Genomic DNA, 26,523 nt, shown 5'->3' with positions numbered 1-26,523 from the left:
TGTGTGTGTGTTGACATATAGGCTACAGACTATAGGCTCTTGGCTTGCATCCATGAAACATTGTAATGTTATAGGCCTACTGCATATTGAGAAAATTTAGATCGGTTTTGTCACAGTGTCTGGTGGTTCCCTGGGTTTAACACTAGAGGTCTCAGTTTTCACGGTGTCTAGGCATTTTCACTACATTTCCCATAATCCTGTCTGTCACTGATTGGTCATTTCCTTCAGCTGTTTCTCGTCACCTTGTTTGCACTTGTGTATATATACCCTGTCTGTTTCAGTGTTTGTCACTGAGTCCTTGTATATTGTCCCCACACTTCCGTTGTGCTTTTGAGCTTGTTTCTAGTGTTTGTGTTTCATGTTTTTGGATTGCCTTTTTGGATTTCGACCCTTGCCTGGACTGGTTGTGAGTACGGATTACCCTAATAAATAATACTGCGCCTGGACCTTACCTTTTCCTGTGTGTGTGTCGTGACAGAAAAACTCCGTCACCTAGAGATCCAGCATTATGGGGTACCGTATCCTCCCTCCTACCACGGAGAAAGAGAGGATGGGGCGTGTCCAAAGACAGGTATTAAAAATTCCTTTTAATGCTGCCTCATTATATCCCATTCCCCTCGAGAGCGTCCAAAATGACAGCTTTGCAACCCACCGGCAGGCCTTGCTGACGAAAGCTGTCATTTTGGACGCTCTCGAGGGGAATGGGATATAATGAGGCAGCATTAAAAGGAATTTTTAATACCTGTCTTGATGACCCATTGCCGGAGTGGGAAATGAAGGGTCTGGAAGTCTTGGACTTTTGGGGTTTTACCAGATACCTTGAGCATCGGAGTCAGTGGGATACAGCAGTCACGTCTGGGTCTCCTGAGAAGATGACCGACACACCTGAGCCGGTGAGTGGAACTTCCCCTGAGGCGGTGGGCTCGATGCTACCGTCTTGCCATCGTAGGCGGAGAAGGAGGAAGCACGTCACGTCTGCCCAGTCAGAGATGGTTCAAGCCAGGTCTGCCCAGTCGGAGACAGATCGGGAGATGCCCATTCTCATGGCCGGGGGGTCACTGATCGGCTATTTAGAGCGTTTAGCTCGGATCCTGGAAACGCCACTTAGACCTTCAGTCTCTGCAGTGTCGGCTGCTCCAGAGCCGGAGCCAGTGTCGGCTGCTCCAGAGCCGGAGCCAGTGTCGGCTGCTCCAGAGCCGGAGCCAGTGTCGGCTGCTCCAGAGCCGGAGCCAGTGTCGGCTGCTCCAGAGCCGGAGCCAGTGTCGGCTGCTCCAGAGCCGGAGCCAGTGTCGGCTGCTCCAGAGCCGGAGCCAGTGTCGGCTGCTCCAGAGCCGGAGCCAGTGTCGGCTGCTCCAGAGCCGGAGCCAGTGTCGGCTGCTCCAGAGCCGGAGCCAGTGTCGGCTGCTCCAGAGCCGGAGCCAGTGTCGGCTGCTCCAGAGCCGGAGCCAGTGTCGGCTGCTCCAGAGCCGGAGCCAGTGTCGGCTGCTCCAGAGCCGGGTCTGGTGGTTTCGATTCCGGTGGTCCGGAGACGGAAGAGGAGAAGGAGAAAGGCCTCTTCAACGGACCGTCCGGTGGTTCCTAACCCAGAGACCATCCCAGAGGTGACTGCCATCCCTGACGCGCCGGTTAGGCATGCTGCTCTGCCGGCCCCGCCCGAGCTGCTCGCCCTGCCGGCCCCGATCCAGCATCACGTCACGCCTGCCGAGCCTGTTCCTGAGCCGGTGCCCGTGTCTGTTCCTGAGCCGGTGCCCGTGTCTGTTCCTGAGCCGGTGCCTGTGTCTGTTCCTGAGCCGGTGCCCGTGTCTGTTCCTGAGCCGGTGCCCGTGTCTGTTCCTGAGCCGGTGCCCGTGTCTGTTCCTGAGCCGGTGCCCGTGTCTGTTCCTGAGCCGGTGCCCGTGTCTGTTCCTGAGCCAGGGTCTGTCTCTTTTCCGCCTTGGTCTTCACCGCCATGGCCGCCCGAGTGGTCGGCTTCACCCTGGTCGTCTCCGCCGTGGCCGCCCGAGGGGTCTTCGCCGTGGCCGCCCGAGGGGTCTTCACCGCCCTGGCCGCCCGAGGGGTCTTCACCTCCCTGGCCGCCCGAGGGGTCTTCACCGCCCTGGCCACCCGATGGACTGTCTGCTTCGCCCTGGCCGCCCGATGGATTGTCTGTTTCGCCCTGGCCGTCGCTTAAGCCATTCCCCCTTGTTCCTGTTCCCCTCCATGGACCTGGCTTGGATTTGGCTATGGATTTTTCATAGGCTCAAATTCAACATGGCTGCATATTTAAGCTGTGAATATTTAAATTGAAAACATTTCAAAGACATTTTCATTATTAAAAATTAAATAATCCATATTGACCTTTCATATTTCACTTCCAAAATATTCAAACTGTTTAAAAATACAACCTATAATATTCAACAGCCAATTTTCGGTCCATTTTATTTCGCTTTACAAATTCGCTTCCACAAATTCAGTTGTTCAAATTCAACAGTAAATTCAACATTGACATCCAGGAACTGCAGGAAAAGCAGTAGATTACCGAGCACAATCTCCATCTGCTGTTAGTCAACCTCACCAGCAGGTGGTGCAAGCGTGTGTTGTTGACGAAGACCAGAGCAACAGTTAGAGCAAGCCATTAATTCATAAAAACTAATTTATAGAAATGTAAGTGTATTTGTGGTTATTATGAGGGCTGTTTTTAAAACATTCCAGGACTTTTCTATACAGAATGGACTTCAATGGCAACCATCTATCCCAATGTTCAGAGAAGTTTCAAATGTCCATCTCAATGCAGCTTCAAAGTCTCTACACGGTTCCAGTCGAGAAATAAGGGTCTTATCTAGTGAAACGATCGGTCATTTTCTAAAAAAAATATATATATATACTTTTAAACCACAAATGCCCGTCTTGTACCTCTGAGATTACATCATCACGTTGGAAAGGTCACGGAAAAAAAAATGAAAACAAAGATGTCGACCGATTTTTAAGTTGGAGGAGAGTTTTTCGCCCTTCCCTACCTTTTTGAACCGGAGTACACAGACAAATAATTTAGATAGATGACGTGACGCGTGTCCTTTCCAACGTGATGACGCAATGCGTGGCGCATCTCAGAGATGGTACATTTGTGGTTAAAAATTATATAATTGATTTTCTTTTTGTGAATCTTGTGAATTGATTATTGTTTCGCTGGATACGACCCTTATTTCTCGACTGGGATTGTGTCGAGGGAGACTACAATGCACTCCCTGATGCGATGCTGTAGTAGGTGGTTGCATAGTTATAATTTTCTCTCTATTATTATCAATCTTGTAAGTAAAGAAGTTCAACAAGTCATTACCCCTATGCTCTTTGGAAACTTCAGAAGTAGAAGCTTTATTTCTTGTTAATTTAGCCACTGTGTCAAATAAATAGCCTGGTTGTGTTTGCTTTAAAAGAGAGTCGAAAAATAAGCAGATCTAGCCGTTTTTAAGGCTTTTCTGTACGCAATCGTGCTCTCTCCACGAAATTCGAAAAAAGTCTAGTTTCATTTTCTTCCAGTTGCGTTTTCTGGCTGCTCTCTTAAGGACCCGAGTGTGTTCGTTGTACCATGGCGTTGGACTATTTTCCAAAGCACAAAGGACTAACTGTGTCTAAAGTGTTGGAAAAGAGAGAGTCAAAAGTTTCTGTCGCCAATATCGAGTTCTTCTGGACGGGTCTCTGAGGAGATGAAACTGATCAGGAATATTATTAATAAAGCAATCTTTAGTGGCAGAAGTGATGGTATATTTGTAACACGTTTTTATACAGTAAACAGTTTTCAAACAGTAATCTTGGGGGGTGGACTGATGTAAAGTAATGTAATTGTCTAGTTTTAGCCAGGTTTCTGTCAGACTCAACATGTCTAGGTTATAATCTGTAATCTTATCATTAACAATAAGTGCTTTTGAAGTAAGGGATTGAATTTTCAGCAGCCCGAGCTTTATCATTTGTTCATCTGTATTATATCTGTTTTTTATTTGTTGAACATCGATTCAATTTTTACCCTTAAATGGGTTTGGGAGTTTTTTTGTATTTCCTAATTCGGGGAACAGACAAAGTCTCTATATGATGATGTCTAGGTGAAAGAGTCTCTATGTGATGGGATTTATCTGACCTCAGTGACGTGAGACAGCTAGCAGACGTTCGGTTTAGCTAGTCTGTCTGCTTCCTGACCTGAGCCCTAATTCATGTTTGAGCTCCGTTTACTGTATAAAAACGAGCCAGATCTGAAAGGAAAAGGGGGTCTATACCGACTTCGGCGGTCCCAGGTCCGGTTGTCCCAGAGCTGTCCACTCTCCCTGTCGCAGCCCCAATGGTGACCGAAGAGGCTGCAGTATCGCAGCGCTCTCGTAAAGGCCCACAAGGTCTTGAAGCAAATGGAAAAATGAAGCTTTGGTGAAGCACTGAACCACTTAGAAGAACACACACAGTGCACATGTATACTAAGAATGGGATATCATTCTTTATACAAATAAGATTGATGAATTTGAGTGCTTGCCAAACACAATGTCGTGCATTAAAGTTTTTATGCTTTGAGCGCGCAACAATTCAGACTCGAAACGAGGCGGACTGGTTTGCATGTGTGTGGCGCTGTGAATATATTAAAGGTAAAACAGACATCAATCTATTTCATGATGATTATAAAACCATCAACAGGTAACCATCATCCCCTGATCTAGATTCACTTTAGCTTTCTTTGCTGCTGCAAATGTGTTTGACAAACACACTCACAGCAGCCAAAAAAGACAATAGATATAGTAAGAGTTAAAAGCCCAACTAATGGAAACACTGATCACTGTTATGGTGACTTCAAATGAAACACAGAGTTAATTCTCAATAAAAACTTCTGTAGACGTCTGACAGAAATAAAATCAGGTTAGTAATAAGTGAAGCTGGTAATGCTGTTTGTGGAGTTGTTTAATCCTCCTCTGCTGAGACCTTGAGAGATTTATTTCTTTGCTCTTGGCTAACGTGGCATTGCTATGGCCTGCTTGTGCCCCAGATCTGGCAAACTCATTCCATGCTGCATGTGGGCCAGATGATCTTTCCACTTGAGCCAGATGTGTGCCGGATCTGGGACGTCAAAATGTTGCTATGTGGGCTATTATAAAAACGATCCCCGAAAACTACTAAAATGCTGTATTCTGCTGCCAGGCCATTAGATGGCGATAAAACCCTATAGACTGAACATGTAATCCGCATGTGCACGACATCATATTCATAGACAGTATAAACCATAGACAGTATATAAACTGGACACAGCGACCTCATAGGTTTCAACAGAGAAAAGTGAAGTAAATTTGAAGCACTCACTTCCTGATGGCTGGGCGTAGTGCGCAGGCTCAAACTGAGCTTGACGACATAGATGTGACGTGAGCAACCTGTCTAACAGTTGTCAGTCTTCTAGTAGCTGTGCCGAGATAAATCTGAATCATTCCCTTCCGAATCTCGCAGAGATGGAGAGCGTGAGTATTAGCTGTCCATGAGCTAGCAGTAGGATCAACTTTATCACTCTCTATGGGCTTCTCCCTTAACTTTATCGGACTTTATGCCTCTACGTTCCCCCGATTGCCTGTGAGCGTCTCCACCTATACGGTAATTTCTCGACTCTGCGACAGAGAGTCGAGTGGTTATGATGCAATCGTTAGCCTATTTTTACAAAAAAACTGCTTCTGCAGGGCCATAACGTAAGATACAAAGTAATGGAGCCTTTTATACATTGTCGTGTTTCTTTAGAAATAAATAATGGACAAATGGAGTCTTTAAATGCCTCAGATGTAAAGTTATTCGCTGTCAAAGTGACGCCAAAATGAATGGGAGTCAATGGAATGCTAACAGCAGGTGATGGCTTGATAGCCAAGGCCCCCCATTGTTGTTTACACTGAGACCGTTTCCAAAAGTCTGCATTTTCAGGCTATTGTCGTGTACATGAATGGCCAAAAGGTTTTACGTTTTTAGTTTAACCTGTTAGCCTTCGTTGTGTAAACAGCCTCACAGATTAAAAAACAAAGAGAAAACGTGACAGTATTAGCAGTTTACAATTTTGAGTAAAACATCATTGAGAAATTTAAGGCAATCATTCCCCCCATATTTTCTAGCCTACACTCAACTAATTACATTTTACAGTGTAAATAGTCACATATTTCAATATATGAAAAGTGGCAATTCCTTATGTAGGCCTATTATTCAATATATTATATATATTAACAATAGGCTATAATAACATAATATATTATTTCATATTTCAGTATATTTACACCATTAAATGTATTGTTGATTCATATTTTATGGAAATGTATTTTCGTATTAAGTTGTTTCATTATCAACGTTGGGATATTAAGATAATTTCTTAATGTGTAAAAGTGTAGGCTACTGCAAAATTTCAATTCACCAAAAATTCTTGAAATTCTAGAAAAAAATCACAACAGTTCAAAGTAGCCCTGTCCAGTCCAGATGTCGCGTCTTACTCATGCTTACTATGTAATTTTCTCTGAAATGGGACAGCCTCGGTGCTGACCACGAACCCCGCCTCCAGACTGAAGCCCGCTGAACGCCACTGATGAGACTCTCAGTACAGCGAACTGAGCGAAGGCAGAGAAGATGAGGATGATGCAGTGGCTCAATTCGTTATTTTTCATTTGGATTCACTGTCAGATGTGCAGGACAGAGTTTGAGCTGACTTTACTCCACACTAATGATGTCCACGCACGAGTGGAGGAGACCAACAAAGACTCGGGCAAATGCACTAAAGCGCCTTGTTTCGCTGGAGTTGCACGGAGATTTACGAAAATCAGAGAAGTTCGTACCAAGGAGAAAAATGTTCTGCTGCTGGACGCGGGGGATCAGTTTCAAGGGACCGTCTGGTTTAACTTCTACAAAGGCGAAGAAGCGGCGTATTTCATGAATAAACTCGGATACGATGCGATGGTAAGAATATTATGCCCACACAATTATCGGATTCACGAAAACTTTGGTTTTTAAATAATTAAAAACGTCCGGACAATAACGCTTTTTTTTTTGAAAGTTTAAATATTTTTACATTGTCCTGTATGTGTCCTTGTGGGTGGAGCAACAATTTAAAAAGTTTGCAATTGAGGATGCCGTAAAAAAAGTAAATGCGAGGCTTCATTTAATTAATCAAATAGGCTACAGTAAAAACTGAAATATTGTAAAATACAATTTAAAATAATTGTTTTCTATTTTAATACATATGTAATTCATTCCTGTGATGACAAAGCTAAATTTTCAGCATCATTAGTGGAGAGTGGGGATGTTTGCACTCCAGTCAGGAATGAGCCAGAGACAGATGATATTCATGTTACACATGCTTGCTCAGTTAACCCCTCTCCCTTCCTTCCTAGTAAAATGCATTCACATGTATTCACATTCACAATTAAATTCCTTCTGCAAAAAATGTGTTTCAAGTTTAAAAAGTATTTTTTACATGCTGTCTAAACTGTTTTCGTAAAGCATTGTGTAGTCACTTAATTTCAATCAGTTTTATTTTTTTGTTTTCAGTATGTCACCAGAGAAGAAATGCAGAATAGGGGTGTCCCTCTGTTCTATTGTTAACAGCAAACAGTGAAACATAAAGATCTGAGGCAAAATACTTTGCCATTTGCCAAATAACCTTGCAAAAATATATATAAGAATATATTCCAACATGCACTTAAACAGTTAGTTCACCCAAAAATGAAATTTCTGTCATTAATCACTAGTCTTTGTCTTTAAACAGCCAATTTAATTGTAATTTTAATGAATGCAGTTGCCCCGGCCCCAGTCCCTGAACATTTTTCTATTCAAGTATTGTACGTATAGTATCATATGTACACATGTTGCAGCATGTATTGTATTTAAAATATTGGCTTTCTAATACAAGCGGTGTCTGAGAAACTCAAGGAACTGCAAAAAGTGTCACAACCGTTCCCCTCTCCCTACTCCAGTCTTTAGTGTCACATGATCCTTCAGAAATCATTCTAATACGCTGATTTGCTGCTCAAGAAACATTCATTATTATTATTATCATCAATGTTTAAAACAGTTCTTGGTACTTAACGTTTTAATAGAAACAATTATGTCATTCAAACATTTGTGGTAAGATTTTAAAGTCGACATATTATGCCCCTTTTCACAAGCTGTAATATAAATCTATGGTGTCCCCAGAATGTGTCTGGGAAATTGAAGCACAACATACCCACCAGATCATTTATTATAGCTTGTCAAATTTGCCCCTTTTTGGGTGTGAGCAAATTATGTGTGTCACTCATCCAAAATCTCATTCATAACAGTAGTGGAGTGAAGCCTTACAGAGAGACTCAGGAAAATGTTGCAACTTTTAGACGCACCAGGACGTTTCTGAATGGTTAGTGGATACATTTATGTAGTTGTTGTGGAGTTACATTATGATTCATGACTTGCATGTCATGTTTAACTTTAACACAAGTTGACAGTTTCCCTGAGGTCTTTATAAGAATTTTGTTGGTCCCATAGTGTTTAGTGCTCGTCTTTGCAGCAACGACAGAACCGTTTGCATGCTTTGCTTGAACTTTTGCCATTGCGTTAGAACTGGTTACACTGTTGTCGCTTGCTAAAAACCAAATGGCAGCGCCGTGGGTGGAGATTAATCTTATAATAAGATCCCCTTATATGTCAGAAGGGGAGCGAAATCGTATCGGCTTATTTTTGACATGCTTGCAGAGAAAGGCTCACCAAAACAAAGTTGTTGTCACTTTTCACATTTTCTGGGTTGGTAGATGCACCAGGGACCCGATTATAGCACTTAAACACGTAAAAAGTCAGATTTTCATGATATGTCCCCCTTTTTTAAAAAGAGAGGATAAATAACTTTTATTTATTAAAATAACTTTTATTTATCAAATAAATTGATGGGACATTGTCTTAAAAAATAACAGCAACATTATGCTGACATCACAGTCATTTACTGCTCTTGTTTTACTGTAAAATCACATTATGAAGTTGTCTTTTTGCCACTGTAAGAAATTATATTGTTTAGTAGGTTACTGTATTTGTTTTGAAGTCACTGTAATGGTGATTAGTGTTTAATTAGCCTGGGATCTTCTACCTTGTATATTCATATTAGAATTTCTGATCTAGCCAAGTAAGATGTGTGTGACAAATGAAAACATTTGTTAAAACAATGACAAGCTAGAATATAAAATAAGCTAATTGCCTGATATTAAGTTAGTCAAACTACAGGTATACTATTATTATTAGTGTTAAAATAAATTCTGGACATTACAAAATAAACAAACAACACAAACTGCTAAAAGTGAACCAAAAATAAGTTAATAAGTTAGCAAAGATAAAAACCAACAAGAATCAAGAAACTCCACAGCATAATCTGTTCATGCCACACTGCATGCTAGGTACCTTCATAGTACATATGCACTGTAGAAATACAGTATGATATTGTAGATTTTACAAGACATTTCCAAGAGTGCAGTTAGATACAAAGTCCTACTATGGAATACTGTGTCACAATTATTAACCTGGAATATACTGTAATTTCACACTAAAAATGTTCAAAAGTACGGTGGCCCAGTAGTGCACAACACAGCGAAATTTAAAAAGCAAGTTACATAAGTTCACAACAAAACGAAATTAAGCCACAACACAACGGAAATGAGCCACAACACAACGGAATAAAGCCAACACAAATTAAATAAGCGCATACGTTTTCATGTTAAAATCTTTTTTTCCATCTGTTGATTATGAAAAGTGAACACCATGAGTGGGATGCATCGGGGACATGGAGTGGGTCAGACATGATTGACCACTTCTTAAAGTTTTGTTTTGTAGAAAGACTTTCTTTAGTTTGAAGTGAATTTTGTTTTGTATAAATTGTATCTTAATTTAAAAAAATGTTTCATCAACAAATTGCCTGGATTTAATAAATAAGAAGCAAATATAGCAGACAATAAAATCATGAAAAAAATGTGTAATTCAAATCTGTTTGATCTGATAACATTTGACTGTTATGTGTTGTTATGCGTTCTGTGAACAAAAAGCGTTGTCGTTCATTGATCAGAGAGCTGTCCATTGTGCTGATTTTGTTCGAGATGATGTGCATTTAAATGTGCGCTTAAAGAGATAGTTCACTTTAAAATGAAAATTCTGTCATTGGCTACTCACCCTCAAGTTGTTTCAAACCTGTATGAATGTATTTCTTCTGCTGAACACAAAGCAAGATATTTTAAAGAATGTCAGTAACCAAACAGTTAACTGGTCCCATTGACTGCCATAGTATATATTTTTTTCTTACTATGAAAGTCAATGGGACCAGTTAACTGTCTTGTTACCGACATTCTTCAAAATATCTTGCTTTGTGTTCAGCAGAAGAAATAAATACATACGGGTGAGGGGTAAAATACATACGGGTGAGGGGTTCGAATGTCGGTCGCCATGTTGCCCCTCCATCTTGAAAGTACATTAGCCAAAGAGGGACATACCCGTTAATTCAAGCTTCGCCTTTCGCGTCTCCGCAATTCACTGGCACCGGCCCTGTTTTTATTTTTTCCTTTCCCTCTACCTCTCCCTCGCACCTCCGTCACATCAACTGATCTCTGCTCACGGAGAAAATGATATAGCCTACAATGTAAACTTTGCCTTACGCTAGTGATGTCGTACAATATACAGAATAACGATAGCACTGATAAAAGTTACTTTACTAAGATTAGCTTGCATTCGTCTGGGAACCTGATAGCTGATGTTAGCAATGACATGGTAAAAAAATAACGAAAACATAAAACTATTATTCATTTTACATAGATGTCATAACCTATATGTTAACTGACAAATTAAATTACTGCAAATTATAATAGTTTTCTAAAGTAACCTCATCACTTGAAGGAATACTTCATGGACGAGGTCGAACTGGAAGCCATGTTAATCTTGGACTACATTGACCACCGTAGGAGTTAAAACGAAATCGGAATTGAGAGGAACAGAAACTAATATTCACTGGATGGTCATATACCTTTTCACCGCTAGATGGGGGCTAGGGTTAGGTTGTTTGTGGAGTTGTTTAATCAGATCTTGAGAAAGTTGATGTCTTTTATCTTCAGTTCATGAAGGCTGTTTCTGAAGAAAGTTGTAGTTTGTGTTCTTATTACTCTTTCGAAAGATGATTGAAAGAATGTTTCAGGAACATCACACTAACCTTTAGATAACATTATATTAACATTCAGGAATCTTGACACTTTTATGTTCTTGGAATGTTAGAAATCAACGTTCCTAGAATGTTACCTCTCTCAACCACAAACGTCTTCTTTCGAGAGTTTATTGCACTCTTCTCTTTTACCTTTTGACAGTCTATAGAATTCTAAATGTTTTTTCCCGGTGCAACCGATTAGTACAGACCAAAACTCGACCATTTTTCAGCAGCAATAATCAGCCAAATTTGCGAGTCCGTTCAGTTCAGTGGCATTGTTTACGTTTAGTGCCTCCAAAATGACTGACTTCCGGATTGATGACGTGTTGTGAAAACCCTCTTTAAATACGCAGCTATAATTCATGTAGGCGATTTAGAAGTATATTTTATGTCGATATACAATGGTTACGTACTGTTAAAACTAATCGTGGTATTGATATATTAAGACTGCCGATATAGAACAATGGCAATGGCTCCGAGCGCCCTCTAGTGATCGGGAGCATTTCCGTTGTTTTGCAGCTTTATTTCGTTGTGTTGTACATTTTCCGCTGTGGCTCATTTCCGTTGTGTTGTGGATTCATTTTGTTGTGTTGTGAACTTATCTTTGCTTTTTAAATTTTGTTGTGTTGTGCACTACTGGGCCACCGTACAAAAGTGTTCATCAAAGAATCCTGAAACTATCAACATTTTCACAAAAATGTTAAACATCACTGTTATCAACATTAATAAAACAATAATACGAAATGTTTCTTGAGCATCAGATCAGCATATTGGAATGATTTCTGAAGGATGACACTGAAGACTGGAGTAACAATGCTGAAAATTCAGCTTTAATTGCAGGAATAAATTACATTTTAAAATGCTGTATATTCAGTTTTTTAAATTTTAGCAATATACCTGTTTTACTGTATTTTTGATTAAATAGATTCAGCCTTGGCGAGCATCGAAAACGTTTTTTAAAAGATTTTAAAAATGTAATGTTTACAAACTTTTGACAGGTACTGTATTTCATATATTTAAACAAACTCACTATACAAGCTTGTACAGTTGCAATCAAAATTATTAAACCCCCCGGAGCCTGTAATAATTTACATATGTAAGCTTTTCTAAAGTACAGAGTTAAAAAATGCATCTATAACAGTTTAGTGGCAAATTAAAAGTGCTAATGTAATGATATAATGTAATGCTTTTGAGTTGTTGTATTTTTTGAGTTGTTGTCATTATTATTCAACCCCTATTCAACCTTATACCAAACCTGAATTAGCTTGTGCTGTTCACATACAATACACATTTAACCCGTGCATTTGCTAAAGTTGAGTTGCAAAAATGGCCAAGTCAAAAGAGCTCTCACAAAAGCTATAGAGAACAAATAGCTTTATTACAAGTCTATGGCTAAGATTTTCAAAACACTAAAAGTTTATAAAGACACAGCTGTCAGCCTTATTCATAAGTTTAAAATTTGCTGTCGCAGGAAGTGGAAATCTTGACTGTATGAAGGACATCATGAATTCTATGATGTATCAAGCCATTTTGGCAAAGATGGTGAGTTCACGCACGTGATCATTAGTAACTAAACCTATGCGCGTGAACTCGACAATCGACTATGGACTTCAACCGAAAACAGGATGTAAATACAGGTATTTGCGCTGGCTGAAATAACATCATTTTTATTCATATCTTTCACATCTACTGCAGTCAGATTCACTCGTGTTCACTCTGAAGGAATCATCTAACATGGCTGGGCACTTGTATGACACATCAAGGATGTTAAGAGGCTAAAAGCAGGTTTAAAACTTGCCCCATTGAAGTCAACAGGGTGCAAATTTTAAAAAGAGGATAACACAGTGTAGGCAACACTGATTTTTGTCGTTGTTCTCTGTATTGACAGCACTCCAAATTTAAAAATTGTTTAGCTCAATGTTAAAATTGACCGGAGTTCTCCTTTAAGCTTGGTTCAGGGATCAGTCATATAATGTTCTTGAGTGGCCTGTACAATCTTCAGATTTAAATCTCAATGAAAATATTTGGTGGAAATATGAAGAAAGCAGTGGTAATGTAAAAAACAAAGATTATCAGTGATCTGGAAGCCTTTTAAAATGAGGAATGGGCCAAGATGGCAGTAGAGAGCTGACAGAAGCTTGTAAGCATTTATAGGCAGCGCTTATTGGAGGTTATAAAGACTTAAAGAATTTCCACTAAATTTGACTTTTGGGGGTTGAATAATTTTTTACATTAATGTTTAGAGCCAATTTGATTTTTATCATTTTTCATCAACTTTACATTATCTGAATCCCTCAAATGTGTATTAATAAACTTTCTATAATAGTTAACTGATGCCTTTGTTGAATTGTTTTCATAAAACTTTGTTCTCTGCAGCTAAATGTCTTTCAGGTCAAGGGGGTTGAATAGTTTTGATCGCAACTATATACAGGTCAGGGGGCCAAATGCAACATTTTGAAAAAGTGTGCTATTCATGTTAAATTAGTTCCAGTTCAGGTTCAGGTTTTTTCACACAGTGGACAGATTACAGGAACCATTCAAGTGTTCGGACATAAAATAAAACTTTAGTAGTTGCTCATCGCATGACTCATGATTCATGATTCATCCAGGTTTCAAAAGTGTTGACAGTTTTTCCATCATCATAGGTGCCAAAGGGATATTTTCCTCACATTATTATTGACGTAATGCAGAGCAGAAGTGGACAGAACGTACTGGACAGGTGCCCATGAGCCACTGGAGTCTTCATTACAGTGGACAGAGCACCTGTTCAGGTGTAGTGGGATTCAAACTTGTGGAACATAAACAGAAAAGGTGTTTCCCAAATGTAGATTCCCGAATGGTACCACATCACCCACTGTCAAAGAAAGTTTAGATATGGTTGGGTGAATTCTTCTATTCTCATTCTATGATTCATTTAAAGTGCTGTAGATAAAGTGCTCTCATTAAACAGAGAGTGTTTGATAGCCAAAAAAAGAAGAAGATAATTTTGGATTTATATTTTTGATAGAACAGAATTATATAACTTATATATATATGGGACATTTAAATGCATACATTGGAAATAATTTACAGTTAAATTTCTAAGTTTAAAAATCAGAGGTACCAGGCATGCATGAGTTTTACAAATTTTGCAGAATTTTTGTATTCTATTGGAAGATTTAATTGGAAATCTAAAACTTACCATGTTTTTACAACTCAAGAATACAATCTTGCATTCTGAATTTACTATTAATGTCTACAGTTATTACAATTTAAAATTAGTCTTTTATTTAATGGTAATGGTTAAAAAGTGACTGGGCAAATATTTGAAATCTTACCATATGAAGACAAAACACAATCAGGATAACAAACACACTATGATCACACAACACAATAAGAACAAACAGAACAATTTAAAATGTCACAAGAAAAATCAGAGATGGGAAAGCCCTTTTATTTATTGTTTAGTCTGATATAGAGTTTATAGAGAGTCTTTGAAAAATAACTCATGAAGCTCATAAAACTGGAAACTATGGATCTTTAGTGGTGTTATCATATTTGTTATATATATTTTTTATAGTACAGTAATCCAGATTATTTCTGACCTTTATCTCATGTTAAGTATTGTTATTGTTTTTATTATTTGCGTACAGTAGATCATTAGGAGTTTCACACACACTTTACTTTATGCTCCAAACATAGTACCGGTATTTCATTAATAACTATGAAGGTTATGCGTTAATGTTTTTGACCACTTAACCTTTGTGGTTATTTATTCTACAGTAAGTGTGCAAGCATTCTTTTTTTTCTTATGGTTAATGACATTATTTGATCCAGCACCTTACAGAAAACTATTTGATGTTTAAAAAAAAAAAGAACATGTTCAACACTATTTTAACCTGTCATTACCAAACTGCAGTTACGCTTCTGCCGTAAAAAGGTCAAAAATAGTTTGAATTACTGGTGCATGCATACAAATTGTACAAAAATATAAATATTAACCTGTGTCTTAAGCTGATGTTATGTTCATGACATACAATCAAACCAAAATGTATTCAGACACCTTCAACATTTCTCACATTATCACAGTTCAGTTTATTCGCTATAGTTTAGAAAATGCTTGTGAAATATTATGACAAGAACTCCATCAAATCAGTTAATATTTCACTGGTTTTGGCCATCCTTCTGTTAGACTGTCTCACAGATGAATAAGGTTGAATAGTTGTCAGCTGTTAAATGTAAGTACACAATTAGATAATATCAATTTAGGTCAACCGATTACCAAGCAATGCTTAATTTTAAAATCTTCAATGTTAATTGAAAGGTTGCATTAACAAGGTTGCATTCAGCAAAACATGGTCAGGTCAAAGTGTCTGAATAATTGGTGGTCCCAATTTTTTTTTACATTTTACTGGAAGTCCACTGTATGAAGAATTTTTGGGTATAATATGTCACAGTTTACTTTATTTAGTTATCCTCACTTATATACAGTAAATTAACGTCTAGGTTATGACTGTAACTTCTGTTCCCTCAGAATAGGGAACAAGATACTGCATCGATGACGCTATGGCAAACGTCAGAAGTGGCAGTTTCAACCTGAAATGCCAAGAAAGCACTCCCCCTTTGGATGACATAGAGACCCAAGTGTCATTTGAGTGACATTATTCCTTACGGTCACTGTCCAAGTTATAAGCCTCAAAGAGGCCTCCAAACAAGGAACAGCCTACCAAGGCCGCTCAAGGGCTTGAAACCAACAGCGTCCATGGAAGGGATTCCTTTAACGGAATGTGGCAAGGGGTTCCGAAAGGAGTCCCGTCCAGTCACTTTCTGAGGGGGACATAGTCAACCCCACATGCCACCAGGGAGGCTGAAATTATCAAATCTACTGACCTAGTCTTGCCAACAACCTGTCTGTTTTCCTAAAAAGAGTCTCTCATCAAAACCAATAGTGAAACCGGAACATAGAGACGGGCATCCTGGAGAGTAGAACTCAGCATAGCGCTTTATAACCCTTGCAAACGAGGGGAGTAACTCTACTCAATCCTGGATCTACACAGTGTTTTGAAACATTGTGGAGGCTGGGCACTCTAACAAGGGACCCTAGATAAGGGGAGCGCCTGTGAAAGCCTGCTACTTGATAACGATAGTTGTTAGCAGAACTAGCCTCAGATATCATAGGTGTACTCACAGAAACACTGTTGGCCCGGTTTTTCCTACTTTACATTACCAATGGACAGTCTACTCAGCTAGAGCGCTATCGACCCTTTAAACAAGGGGAGTGCAGTCTTATGCTACCTGACTATCGAGGAGGCCTATAGAAAGGCCTACAACTTCAATTATCAAAAGCGTCAGCCCATGGCATGCTTAGGCTCTAAGGGAGTGTACTCAAAACCGTCCCAAATGGGAGGGAGTACTAAAGTGAGCCCCAGTGGTGCAGGGCGAATAAACTAAAGCTGTGGGTAACCAAAAAAACACCAAAATGGAGGCCTCAGCTATGAGACCAACGACATTTTCACCTTATGACTTGAAAATTAATTCAAGGGGCCTAGATAACTAACCTAAAGACTAGCTGGGAAATTCTAGCTACAATATACAGCTCTGAAAGCGGAGACCTCAGCATTATTGGTTCCAACTCTCTCTTCCAGAGAGAGACAGGTCTGACAACACCCAGACTATACCTGCATGGAAGGCTTAGGGATAGCCTGCTACATATGCTGCTATTTATTCTACCCTTAACATCCACTAGCATTATCGCCTAATGGAAAGGCGAGCCTAGGCTAGCTGACTCTTGTAGAAAGAGGAGGCCAGTACCAGGGGAAAAACTAGACCTTACAGAGATAAGCTGTAGATGATATAAAACTTAACAGCCTACGCTCAGATACTGAGGGTCTCGGGACGAAAAAGCTTCTAGCAGATCGTCTAAGCCAGATATTAAGGCAGCCCTCGTGGGGATGGCACTTGCATATCCTATGACAGAAGTTCAAAGCTATAGTCTCATATCAACTCTCAGAAGTGAGAGGAGACCTGCTATACAAATACAAGGTGGCTATCCAAGTGGCCCGAACAGGGCCAACACTTGGTTGGTCTATCTGGGGCTTTATACAAAGCGGTGGCCTTGGGAGAAAACCCCCAAATGGGAGGAAGCCATCTCATGCTAAACAAAACCAGTTGAAGCTCTCGTGCACGGTGGCCTCACTAGGGATTTCTCTATGAGATGAAGCCAACCGTACATCACTGGGTGACCAAGATTGGCACCACCTACTACATAAACCTAACGACTCTATCACAAGTGGGCCAGACGAGAGCTGAGGAAAACTCTCACATTCTGCATAATCAGGTCTCTCAAGAGCTGATCGTGCGTGCTCTTCGCCCAAAGAATAAATGCACAAGTTGTGTGTGTCATCTAGTGTCAAATACCTAAAACACGGATCCACACACTTCTTGAATCGCTTATCACCTGCCATAATTGTTCTTACCTTTTTCAGGTGATTGCAAATCAGACAAAACAGTCCCTGAAGACAAAATTCTGATGACGTGTTCTCTAGGCGCCCCTTTTATACTTCCAGGTCGCACTAGTAGTGACAGCTGTTGCCTATTGCTGATCAAATTTGATTGGTCAAATTCACGTGTTCCTCAAAGCGGCATCGACGCAGTGCGAGTTCCCTTTCGAAAGGGTACTCTAGTGTTTTGCACCCACTAGTAAAAAAAATATAAAATTATATCTAGTATCTCAATAATTTTTGGTTTGACTGTATATGACATTTTACTGAATAAAACATTGTTTGTGTGTATGATGCTTTAGGCCTTAGGAAATCATGAGTTTGACAATGGAGTGGAAGGCCTCGTGAAACCTTTTCTTCAGAAAGTGAACTGCACTGTTCTCAGCGCAAATATTAAAGCCGATCAGACAATTGCTGCTCAGATCAGCGGCTACTATCTCCCGTATAAAATCTTCAATCTTAGCTCTGAGAAAGTAGGTGTTGTTGGCTACACATCAATGGAGACCCCTGCTTTGTCTCTACCAGGTAAGATACTTTATTACACTTATATATATATATATATATCCAGGCCAGATTTACACATAATGTTGCAAATCACACTCTTAAAACCATCTAAAATTACCCGAGCTTTACGAAGGAGAAACGAATGTTTAAAAAAAAAAACAGCATGTTGGCGGTTTGTTATTAAGTATAAAGGTGAAATGTGTCATTTTGAATGGCTTATAGTTGTCTCTTTGTGTTAAAGTAGGCTAGTAGCAAGAACAAAAAATCTGACATTTCAAGTGCATACCCTTATGCTAAGAAAATATATTTCCACATTTTTATGATCAATATATTACATTGTTTTATGAATTGAAAAATATACAGAACAATATATTATTACAGTAATATATTACAGTATATTGAATAATTGATAAGGAATTGCCGCTTTTCATTTATTTAAAAATATGTGACAATATTATAGTATCTAATATGTATATCAAGTATATCACTCAATTGAGTTATGTTTCTGCTATTCAAGGTATCTGAGTTGCATTCACGAGGAAAGTTGTGTTGGTATTACTTAAAGGTAGGGTAGGTAGGATTTATATAAAAACTTTTTACCAAATTTGATTAAACTTTCTATATATATCAATGCATAATTAAAATGTAAGTACTCTGATAAAAAGAGTATAAAAATCGAGTGACTCTAGACCGTTTAATCTTCATTAAACACAGCTCATTATTTCCATTCGGGACGAATCACAGGATTGGCTTGCGCGACTGTCACTCGACGTCGCCATGACTACCGCCGTTATTACTGGCTCTGCCCACGTGCGCGCAGTCGCGCACCCGTTTTTAGGTGGGAGTGAATGGAATTAATGAGCTGTGTTTAATGAAGATTAAACGGTCTAGAGTCACTCGATTTTTATACTCTTTTTATCAGAGTACTTACATTTTAATTATGCATTGGTATATAAAGACAGTTTAAACAAATTTGAATAAAAGTTTTTTTTCGACAATTCTGACCTACCCTACCTTTAAGGTGCATGTTGAAAACATGTAAAGTCTGATTGGTCTTTATATGTTTTCAACATGCACCCTTAAGTAATACAAGCACAACTTTCCTCATAAACTTTTTGTAGCAGAAACATAACTCAATTGCGTTAAAGTAACTCACATGAATGCATATTACAATAACATAGTATACCGTATGCGTATATCATAACATAGGCCTATTTGTCAATATATGAAAAGCTGCAATTCCTTTTGTATTATTCAATATATTGTAATATATTAACACAGTGTATTATTCTGTATCTTTCATTGCATTAAACTATTTAAAATATTGATCATAAATATATAGAAATATATTTTCTTTACGTAATTTGGTTGCTACAGGAACTGTCATGCCCAAAGGTGCTGCATTAAGAAGTCATTTAAGTCAGGTTTATTTGTATAGCATAGTTTTACAATACACAACATTTCAAAGCAGCTTTACAGATAAGATTGCTATATTATATGTGTCATTAAACATTTGGTTTTGTGGTACAAGAGTACAAGTAAAAGTATTTTTTATCAGGGAGCTGCTAGAATGTTATTCTTTAGTCCTTTAGTTTCCCAGTGAGCAAGCAAGATGATGGGCAGACCCGACTAATGCAGTGTAACTGTGAGTTGAGGAATGGAATTAATTGGTTAAAAAGATGAGTCTGTAGTCTAGAGTTACAGGGTTATGAAACCCCCTATTTCAGAATATTTTACACTTCTGGTCAACATTTTGAAATAATAAAGATATTTTGTAATGTTTTTGAAAGAAGTCTATTATTGCTCACCAAGGCTGCATTTATTAAATACAGTAAAAACAGTAATTATGTGAAATTCAAAAGAACTGTTTTCTATTTAATTCAATTTAATACATGCTTGTAAAATAAATGTAATTTTTTTTCTTACCTTAACTTTTGATTAGCATTGTATCATGGTTTCCACAAAATATAAAGCTAATGAAACTGTTGCTAACTCAACATTGAAGTAATGTTTAAAAAAAAAGAAAAGAAAGAAATTAATAATTTTACTTAGCAAGAACACATTAAATTGAATTAAATTAGGAAAGTGACATTAAAAACATTTATAATGTTACAAAAAAAATTTTATATAGAAATTGTTATTGTATACTTTCTATTAATCAAAGAAAAAAGAACAAATCTAGAAAAATACTAAGCAGCAAAAGAATTGCCACTCTTGTACCACTTTTAATTCTTTTACTTCAATGAAAGGTTAGATTTTTGGCAATTTTTTTAATGAAAGATCAAAAGGATAAACAATGCAGATTTATTTTTTACAGCCAGTTTTAATCACATTTACCAGGGGTGCCATTCATTCTGACCATGACTGTACATATACATATCGTACAGGTATATACACCTATGTTTAAAGAGAACTATATACCTACATAATTATACATCTATGTGCATTACATTTACACAACCCATATACCCACACAACCACATTTATACACCTGCATGGCCACACGTACTTACATACTCATACCAAATCCCTACATACTGTAACAGCCCACATACCTCTACGTTTATACCCGTCAATGAAAATTGAGTTCTTCTTTTAAGACACATTTCAGCGTCTCTCTCTCCCATAAGCACGGATGAGTGCGAGAGAGTTCCCATTGGGTGCATTAACGAGCAACTAGAAAGAGAATATTCTCTGTCAAGAGTTTCTCTAAAAGAGCATGCACAGACGGAGAGCATCTTTTTAAAGATGGGTACGGTTTATTTCTTTCGTCCTCGGATGGCCACAATCGCTGTCTCACGTGCTTCAATTAGAGCAACAATAAGAGCTTTTCTGCCAGGAAAATCCCAGAAACCTCAGTCTTACATTGCCCTTTTGAGCTTGACATTGCATCGTATGTTGCATTTGGGGCTACAGATTAGGGTAAATGATTGATCGCAGCAACGGGGGATGGGCGAATGCCTTCTGACGCCTTCGGGTGCGTTGGCCCAGCCCAAGTTCAATGCTGAGTTGGCAGCCATGCTTGCCCAATCCTCCGTATAAGCTTAGGGCTGGAGCGGAATCCACCACGCTGTCCCAAGCTTTCCTGGTTGGATGACCGGTTTCTGGTCTCTGAGTGCCGTACACTGCTCTGCTTCTCCCCTAGTTCCTTTCTTCAAAGAAGTGCTTGAAGAGCTCACAAGTCATGGAGGGCACTACTTACTGCCCGGTTCCACCTTATATAGGCTCTTCCATCCTCTCTACCCTCTATGGTGGCACAGCCAGGGGTATATGGATATATAATAATAATAATAATAATAATAATAGATATATCATATATAATGTGGATTTTATATTACCTGAATTTTCTGGGAGTTAATTTCAGTTGGAAAATTCTGGACTCTTCGTGTACGTAATCTAATAAACTCATCCCCTATTTTCAAATCATACACCACCACATTGAATTGGCTACTCTGGGATACTATGTTTCCTTATATCATGCACATCAAGAAATGCATTTAAACACACATAGAAAATCTAGCTGTTTTTTGCAGACTGGAATGAAACTCTTGTCATTTCTATACAAAGCCATGGCACCAACAAATAAAGCTTTAATCTCCTCTTCTCACCCCATGTTTAGCGTCTTAGTGCTAACATTCTACCTCCGCTAATCCAGCCCGTATCTGTTGATCACGTTCAATTGAGAGTGATTGACCAGCCCGGTGGCACATTTAAACAGATTAGGGTGGATAGATTGATATTCAGGTTATGTCACACCCTGCATTAATATGATGGTGTTTTTTTTCCATATTTTTTCCATATGGTTTTACAGGCCCTCATCTCCAGTTCGAGGATGAGGTTACTGCTTTACAGCTTCAAGTGGACAAGCTCACTGCTTTGGGTGTTAATAAAATCATTGCCCTTGGACATTCTGGCTTCGCAGTGGACAAAAAGATTGCAAAGAAAGTTCGGGGAGTGGATGTTGTGATTGGAGGGCACACCAATACATTCTTGTTCACAGGTATGTATCATATAATTGCCGCAATGTGCATGAGTTATTTGCATATTTATTACTCATCCAAGAACATCAGTTATTATGTAATTTTCTCATCATTTAATTGCACTGATGTTTTTCTTTTTTCCACGGAGCACAATAGGATTGCAACAGGGCTACACCTTAAAGCTACACTGTGTCATTTTTTTAATTTGATTCTTAGCAAAAAACACTTTGTTCTTTCAAAATTATATGTGCTCATTAATGTATAATTACTTCTACCAACGAATCAAGTATTCTCGTAAGCATAGAATCTGCCATTTATAATACATACGAGCGAGTCGAGCATATAATACATATGTGACCTGATCCAGCAAAATGAGTCACAAGCCCCTTTCACACAGAGATTCCGGAAAATACACGGATAAAGTGACCCGGGATTTGACCCGGGTTCGTTTGAAAATGGTTCATTCACACTGCCAGTGATTTGCCGGAATCAGAGAGCGCGTTCACACACAACCCGGGTATGTCCCGGATAGACGCGTGACGTTATGATGTGACGTATAAGATTGCAAGGAGCTCTCGGGTCTCTGCTTCAGTCCAGTTTGCAGACATCTTTTCGTTCTTTCTTGTATCGATGACGAACACAAACTTTCTTCTAACAGAGTAACAGAGTCGCACGATAACTACCACATTGCGAAGGCTCGTGCATCATCACTACGACACACCCCTTACGGCATTTGTCCTGGCTTTTGTTCACACAGCGCGCGTTCCGGGTCTGAACACGGCAATGTTACTAGGTCCCCAACCCGGCATCGATCCCGGCATTAAACCCGGGTCGTGTTTGCGTTCACACAGAAGGCGTTCCGGCAATTTGCCGGCAATTTGCCGGGTTCAAAGTGCTGTGTGAATGGGGCTACAGTGACCCAAATTTCAAAAGTGAGATTTTGATATCAATGGAAAGAGGAGATCATAAGCTTTCAAATGATATCCTAGTCAAAGTCATACCTTGAATGGTTTTAAAGATATACACATTTGAATTATGGTCGTCTGCCCTCTTTTTCCAACTGGAAACCTGAGAAAATAGCTTTTAAAGTTGTTTGCCCGTATTTTTGTAGATATCTTTCAAAATCCATTGTATTTAAAGGGATAAACTATTTTTTTTACAGCTTAATTTGACCAAAGATATATATAATAAATGCTATTACAGTAAACCAGGCTGAAGATCAAATTATTGTAAAGTATTTATTTGAATAAATATTTTAAAAGGCACTTTTACAAAGATTTACAAAAATCAGAAAGATTGAACAGAAGTGCTACATTTTAGCTAGAGAGAGAAAGAGTGTGTGTGTGTGTGTGTGTGTGCGCGTGTGTGTGCGTTTGTGCGTGTGTGCGTGTGTGTGTGCGCGCGCGTGTGTGTTTGTGTGTGTAGGCTAGTTGACAATAACAGTGTAACAAATTAATAACGGAGATACCAACAGTTATCGAGTCTGACAGGAGGATGGCTGGACCAATCGCGTGCCGCGGGGCTTCCCATTGACAAATGATCAGCGTTTGTGTACATTTCTAAACTTTTTGATTGGCTCAATACAACGTGTAACACCATATTTGGAGAGCAGAGATAGTGACGTTTCAGGAGATACCCGGGAAATGCTCAGAGGTGACGAGAGGATTTGAGAATCCTTTTCCAACGAATTTAGTAAAACTTTGTCAAGTTTAATAGTCATTTAAATACATTTGCTCAATTATCTGGACCACGAAACTTTGGAAGATTATTTTTGAATGTCTTTTCTTTGAAATTAAATTTTTTTTTTATTGTTTTTTTTTCACATTATCGGCCCGTATCTTAAAATGGAACGTTGCGACTTCCGACTCATTTCGCCAGATCGGGTCACATATGTTGCGCCTCCATCTTGAAAATACATTAGCCAAAGAGGGACATACCGGGAAATTCAAGCTTCGCCTTTCGCGTTTTTACACTCAGTGGCACCGTGACGAATGCGACGGGGAGATTACTCGCGACTGCCGACAGATTTGAAATAATATGGCCATTAAACGCCCTCGGAATGGGAGGGGCTAGAAAGTAATATTCAGTTGGTAGTCATATACAATTTCACCGCTAGATGGGAGAAAATCTTACACCATGTAGCTTTAAGGTAAATGTGCTTTTCAATAATCCCATAGTGTACGATTGCAGAGAAACTATATTTTTTCCAAGACAATCACTTCAGTAAAAGTTTGTACTATTTTCTGTTTATTTTGATAAATAAAAGAATGTGTTTTTGTTTTCGATACATATACTTTCAATTTTAATTAAAATTAATCAATTACATTTAATTTAATTAAAATATTGAAAATCAGACCAAAAATCTGAATATTAAAATTATTCTAAAAGCTTTTTACACTTCTTCAACGTGATCCCATAATATTTTAATATGGCTTCAACAATAACAAGGTATTAACAATTAATATATTATATGATATGATTAATGTAATATTGTTAAATATTTCATTATAAATATGGTGATCATCTCTAAGGTGGACAACCAATGATATAAACAGAACTGCAAACTCACAAGAGGTGAAAAAGGTGACATGTTCACGAATCCTTCCACTGCGTCCTAGGACTCTAGGGCTGGGACACAAATTTCACAAGCTTGCGAATCGATATCGATTAATTTGGGGCCTATTAGGTACAGTCCATGGCAAATTATCTTCAAAGAAAAAAATCTCTCAAACTAATGCTGTAAACTATACATGGAACTCCAGTTGGTACATTCAGTAAGTATAATATTAAAGGTTAAAACTTACTGATTTTGTAGACTACTTGCTTTTAAATTACACACAACGTTATAATAATACTTTTTTTTTATAAAAAGTGAGTTTCTACTCACTTTTTTGTTTAAATATAAACATTTAAATGGTGGCTGTCATAAAATGTATTCAAGCATACATTAAAGGATAATTCTGGTATTTAACACCTTGAGTCTATATTGTAGTTTGTTTTGGATGAACAAGAGTGGTGGACAAAAATTTTTTGACAATGGTTCCTTTCTCGAGTTTTTGAGTATAATAGAATTGTCCATGGACCCATTTAACATTGGAGTCAATGGCCATGTCCGAAAATGTCATTAAAACAGCCAATAATCCTTCGTTTACAAAACTGTTAAACTCACCGAGTGGTTAGTGGTGTTCGTTGATGATTATAAACAATATATCGTCGCAATATATGATTCCAATCCGTTTATTTTGCTATAGTGGAACTTTTTTTCAGACACTTCACAACTGTGTAACTTCCGCTCAATATTTGAATCTGAAGCGTTAGCACACTCCCGACCACTTGATGGCGATAACCGATGTTTATGTCTCGCGGGACACTCACGGTCACAGTCGAGTTCAACTTCATATTGCACTGGTCAGTGGTCACGTCTTTCAATATGGTTAGAATTTGTGCGGTCAAAAACTGACAGTGACTAGATTCAGGCGCCTCCATAGCCCTAGACTGAGCCTCCATCTCCCTTACATGTAGCTCCTCTTGTGTATATTCTGGTTCGAAACGGTATCCTCGACCATCAAACTCAAAATCGAGCGGGTCCTCCATAATCCACTTTTCATAATCCATGTTACAAGTAACAATTAAAGGGTAACTAAACCCCTGGTCAGAGCCTGACTCCACCCACTGGCAATATTTGAAAAATGCTGGAAAAGTGGGCAGAGCCCAACGGACGAACCGAGGGCGGGGCTGAGCGCGTGATTGACAGACCCGCAGTGACGCAGTGATTGACAGCTGCTGTCAGACTCGCTAAGATAGAGAGTGACTGGAGTGACGCAAGTAGCTTTGCAACAGAGCGGTCATTTGAAGTCGAGGACTTTTCTCCCCCACCTTCCCCTGAAGTGGACGAATTGTCTGTGGACACAGAGCTAAAACCATATCAAATCGAGCCGCGAGCTCAAACTGCGGTGTCGCATCGCGATCGGCATCCGACGATGCTAGCGAAGCAGCCGCGCAAGAGAGTATGGGTCCAGTACCTGAGTGGATTATTATTACTATTGACCTACATTAAGCATATTTTGCCGCTATGTGAAAAAAAATATCCAGCAAAACGCGCCGGCGGTTGTGGAGTCCATGCAGGAAGAGCAGCGTTTGGCACACAAGTGCATGTAAACACTGGCGCTAATTTCCAAGTCTGGGGGAAAGTTATGCAGTCCAGCAGTGCTGTTGCAACCGGCAACACTACACCTATACCAGCCTAACCACTGTACTAAACACAGACAAAACTAATGCTAAAAATCTACACTATTCTAACTGATGCAATACTATGCTACTAACTAACTATGCTTCTAACAACACTAACAACTATGCTAAATAACTACCTAGGCTACACGAAATAATCTAAATA

The 26,523-nt window shown here is 39.0% G+C and overlaps 1 protein-coding gene across 1 annotated transcript in view; it reads left to right on the top strand.

Annotated features, from left to right (window-relative positions):
* Positions 1 to 6,556: 6,556 nt before the first annotated feature.
* nt5e (5'-nucleotidase, ecto (CD73)) overlaps positions 6,557 to 26,523 on the top strand; it is a 34,917-nt gene continuing 14,950 nt past the window's right edge. Inside the window, exons 1-3 of the mRNA XM_079639084.1 lie at positions 6,557 to 6,924; positions 17,949 to 18,171; positions 21,962 to 22,150. Coding sequence (XP_079495210.1) covers positions 6,598 to 6,924; positions 17,949 to 18,171; positions 21,962 to 22,150 — 739 coding nt within the window. The 5' untranslated portion in view covers positions 6,557 to 6,597. The remainder of the gene's footprint in view (positions 6,925 to 17,948; positions 18,172 to 21,961; positions 22,151 to 26,523) is intronic.

The sequence above is a fragment of the Phoxinus phoxinus genome (assembly GCF_949152265.1).
Source record: "Phoxinus phoxinus genome assembly, chromosome: 16".
Lineage (NCBI taxonomy): Eukaryota > Metazoa > Chordata > Actinopteri > Cypriniformes > Leuciscidae > Phoxinus > Phoxinus phoxinus.
Note: the sequence above shows the minus strand (reverse complement) of the source record. Positions and strands in the feature narration are given on the sequence as shown.